Source organism: Antrostomus carolinensis, unplaced genomic scaffold (assembly GCF_000700745.2).
Source record: "Antrostomus carolinensis isolate BGI_N321 unplaced genomic scaffold, ASM70074v2 scaffold44489, whole genome shotgun sequence".
NCBI lineage: Eukaryota > Metazoa > Chordata > Aves > Caprimulgiformes > Caprimulgidae > Antrostomus > Antrostomus carolinensis.
The window spans coordinates 7,981-11,357 of NW_010340140.1; the positions used below are offsets into that span (position 1 = coordinate 7,981).

General features: G+C 53.8%; 1 protein-coding gene across 1 annotated transcript in view; it reads right to left on the bottom strand.

Annotated features, from left to right (window-relative positions):
* SGK2 (serum/glucocorticoid regulated kinase 2) overlaps positions 1-3,377 on the bottom strand; it is a 14,040-nt gene that overhangs the window by 6,598 nt on the left and 4,065 nt on the right. The window contains exons 2-4 of the mRNA XM_010176070.2: positions 2,538-2,607; positions 1,215-1,272; positions 347-396 (exon numbers count right to left, since the gene is read on the bottom strand). Of these exons, the coding sequence (XP_010174372.2) occupies positions 347-396; positions 1,215-1,272; positions 2,538-2,607 (178 nt within the window). The remainder of the gene's footprint in view (positions 1-346; positions 397-1,214; positions 1,273-2,537; positions 2,608-3,377) is intronic.

The following is a 3,377-nucleotide window of genomic DNA, read 5'->3' on the forward strand; positions in this document are numbered from 1 at the left end:
CAAGCAGCACATTTACAGGGGGACACTTTATCCCCATTTCTAGACAGAAAGACAGTCAGGGAGTCAGCAGCAATGAGGAAGATCTTCCTTCACTACCTCTCAAGAGAGATGGGACAAGAGGCTCCAGACAGGGATAGGAGAGGGTGATTGTAACAGGGACCAGCTATAGCTGAATGTCTTGAAAGCCAGTGCATTGGTGATACACATGGCATTACAGGTCAAGTAACATAATTGTTAGGACTTTTGCAGACACTACCCATGCAAGAGACAGGAACCAACTGTGTTCCCCTGCCAGATCTCTTCACTGCATACACCACACCCTACCTGGCTTCTGCAGGGAGCTTACTTTGGGTTAGCAGAAGGTCCAAGGTTGATGTTGTCAGTTGGTGTAGGAGGCTAGGGAGGACAACAATAACATTAGTCACAAGGACCTCACTGCAGGTTATGTTTTCTCTTCCTCAATACAGCATCCCTTGTACAGAGCCTTTGAGAAACACCCATCAGCAGAAGACACAGTGGATGCTATGGCCAACTAAGTGATAGAGAAAGGGAGGACAGAGCTGTGCACTACAGCAATACTACAGCTGGAGACTGCACTAAGCTAGAATCTCATCCCATACTTGCACAAAGAAAAAGGGAGAACCAACAGACTGCTTGACTCCTGACTTGAGGCTTTCAAGACCTGATGTGCTGCCACAGAAGAAAGGCAGTTCATGGCTCAGTTGCTCACTGCAGCACTGGGACAAGGCACTCCCCACTGCCCATGGCAGGCAAGGAGCCCTGTGCACAGCTCAGACTCCTGCACCAGGACTCCAGCATCATCCCTCAGACCCTGCAGCCCTCTGCCCACTCCCATTAACCCCCAAAACTGCTAAGTCTGGGGCCTTGGAAGTGGCCTTACACCCAGCACCACAGAGGTGCTCAGCCCTCTTCCCAGTGGCAAGGTGGTACATCCATATACACACACGTGGTCTTCCTCCTGTTCCTGCTCTCCAGGAATCTTCCCCTCTGCAGATTTTGGGAACATTATGCCTTGTCCAGAAGGCTACATAGGGCCTCTCCATCCTCCTTTTTCTCTACACAGCATCACTGACAAGGCAGCAGCAAGACTGCCAGCAGGCTAACACGGACTCTCCTCCTTGCCCTTCTCCTGTAGGCACCACCCCTCTCCATCCCAAAGGTTAGGACTTGCTGTCTCAGGGCTATGATCTCACCTGGGTGCTTTTGTCTGGGCTCCGAGAACGATCCATTAAAAAAGCAACTCGTTCAGCACTTTGGAAAATAAGAAATCAGTATTGAAAAGAAAATACAAGAGAGAAACAGCTTCACACCATTAACCTGCCAGGGACCTGCAGAGATCCCAGTGCACACTCCCTTCCATCATAGGAGACCTCAGCTGAGTTCCCCAGCTTCCCCCCTTGCTACTTCCAAGGGTTGGGGGTGCACGTGCACTGGGGGAGGTAACAGACAGTGGGTGCAGGCTGACAGGAGATGAAGGGGGAAGAGGTTCCTGGGTGCACAGATGATCTGAACAAGCATGTATTAAATGCCACAGTTAGTCCTTGATTTGCAATGGCAGCAACTGGTCAGTGCTGCTGACATGTGAAGACCAGCACAGCCCCAGCAGTGACCCAGACTGGGTTGCAGCCCTCCTGGCCATAGCCAGACCCTCTTGAGGCAGGTGCAGCCCCCTCCCCACCATGCAGGGATGCTGCAGCACACAGCCCTGCAATCCAACCAGTGTCCCCAGAGGGCAGCCAGGAGAGCCCAGCTGGGTCCAACCACTACGTGCCATCTGGGCTGCAAGTAGTCAAGGCTGTTGCCCCAGGTCAGGGCAGTTTGGGGCTGTTGACACTGCAGGGAGAGGGGCTGGCCATGGCAGCCAGGGCAGGCTTGGGCAGCAGAGGCATTAAAGTCCAGGGCTGTCATCTACCTAGCACAGCTGCTGCTGGAGCTGGAGAAGTTGGACTTGAACAACACTTGTTGGTTCAAACCCACACTGCTCAAGCATACTGGGGAGGGGTAAGTCCTGCCACCCCAGGGATTTTTCCCCTTGGTTTTAAGGGTTCCCCCACCCTCTTTGCAAAAGCCAGGTTTAAAAAGACAAAAAAAAAAATCTCCATAACCCTCTCCCCAGAGAGCTTTGTCCATTCCTCCTCAACCCCACCAAATTCTTACACACAGCAGGGAGGCTCTAAAAGCTTCCATCCCCCCAGCCTCCCTCGACCCCATCCCTTCCAGAAAGGGGGCCCAAAGATCCCACCAACCTCCCCCAGATCTCACCTGTGGGTGCTCCCCCTCTCTGCCCTCACACATCACCAGGCACAGACCCATGGCCATCCCAGAGGCCCCCTCCTCCACGGCCAGGCTCACCATGGCTGGAGATGCAGGGTGGCAGTGGGTGCTGGCAGCTGTCCCCAGGGACTGCCCACATCTGTCCGGTGCCAGCCAGCTCCATTCCCGGCTGAGCCAGCGCGGGGGTTATCAGGCTGAGCTTTTAAAGGGCTCTCATCCCACTGGAAGGGTTTCATACTCACTACGAGTAGAGCCTGGAGCCGGAGGCCTTGATACTTTGTCCTATCCTCTCACGGCCGTTCTTGATGAATTCTGCGAGGAAAGTTGGAGCACCAAAGCCGATTAGCTGGCGGCACGATCACAAGCACACAGAGCTATGTCTGTTCTTCACTGACCTTGCTCTTCTCTCCAAAGTCACCCTCCTCCCCCTTCCACCCACATACCAAAATAACCAGGAAATTATAGGAACCAGGACAGCTCCCCTCCCACCCCAGCCAGGAGCCCTCAATAGCTCACAGGATGGGGATAAATGCCACAAAACAGACACCCTCTCCCATGGCAGAAGGGTCTCAGGCTAAAGCACCACTGTCAAGCCTCCCTGAGCCACCCTTGGTCCCCAGGAGGGACGAGGAGAGTGCTCACAAGGACTATGTTGTACTGGGATACGTCACACACTTGGCACATCCACTGCCCCTTTCATTCAGGACTCTGCGAGTAATTAGGGAGATGAATGAAACCTTTGAGGGTGCTGCCAGAGGTAAGCCAGCACACACACATCGCAGCGAGTGACTTGCCCAAGGACACACAGCCAGCACCAGAAGCTGGGATTCCCACCAGGGAGCATCCCTGCTGCTCAGCTGTGCAGGCGGTTGCCATCACCCATCATCATCATCACCTCTCCCTTCACAGAGAGGCAAAGCCCTGAGCCTGCTCCTCCCAGCACAGGCTGAGCAAGAGAAAAGCCTGAGAAGTGCAACCTGTATGGAGGAGTTCCTTGTTTTGCTTAGCAGTAGATAACAAAAATACTCCAAGCCTCTTTTTCACTCCCTTGCTCAGCCCTAGTTTTGCTACTGGAGGGAAAG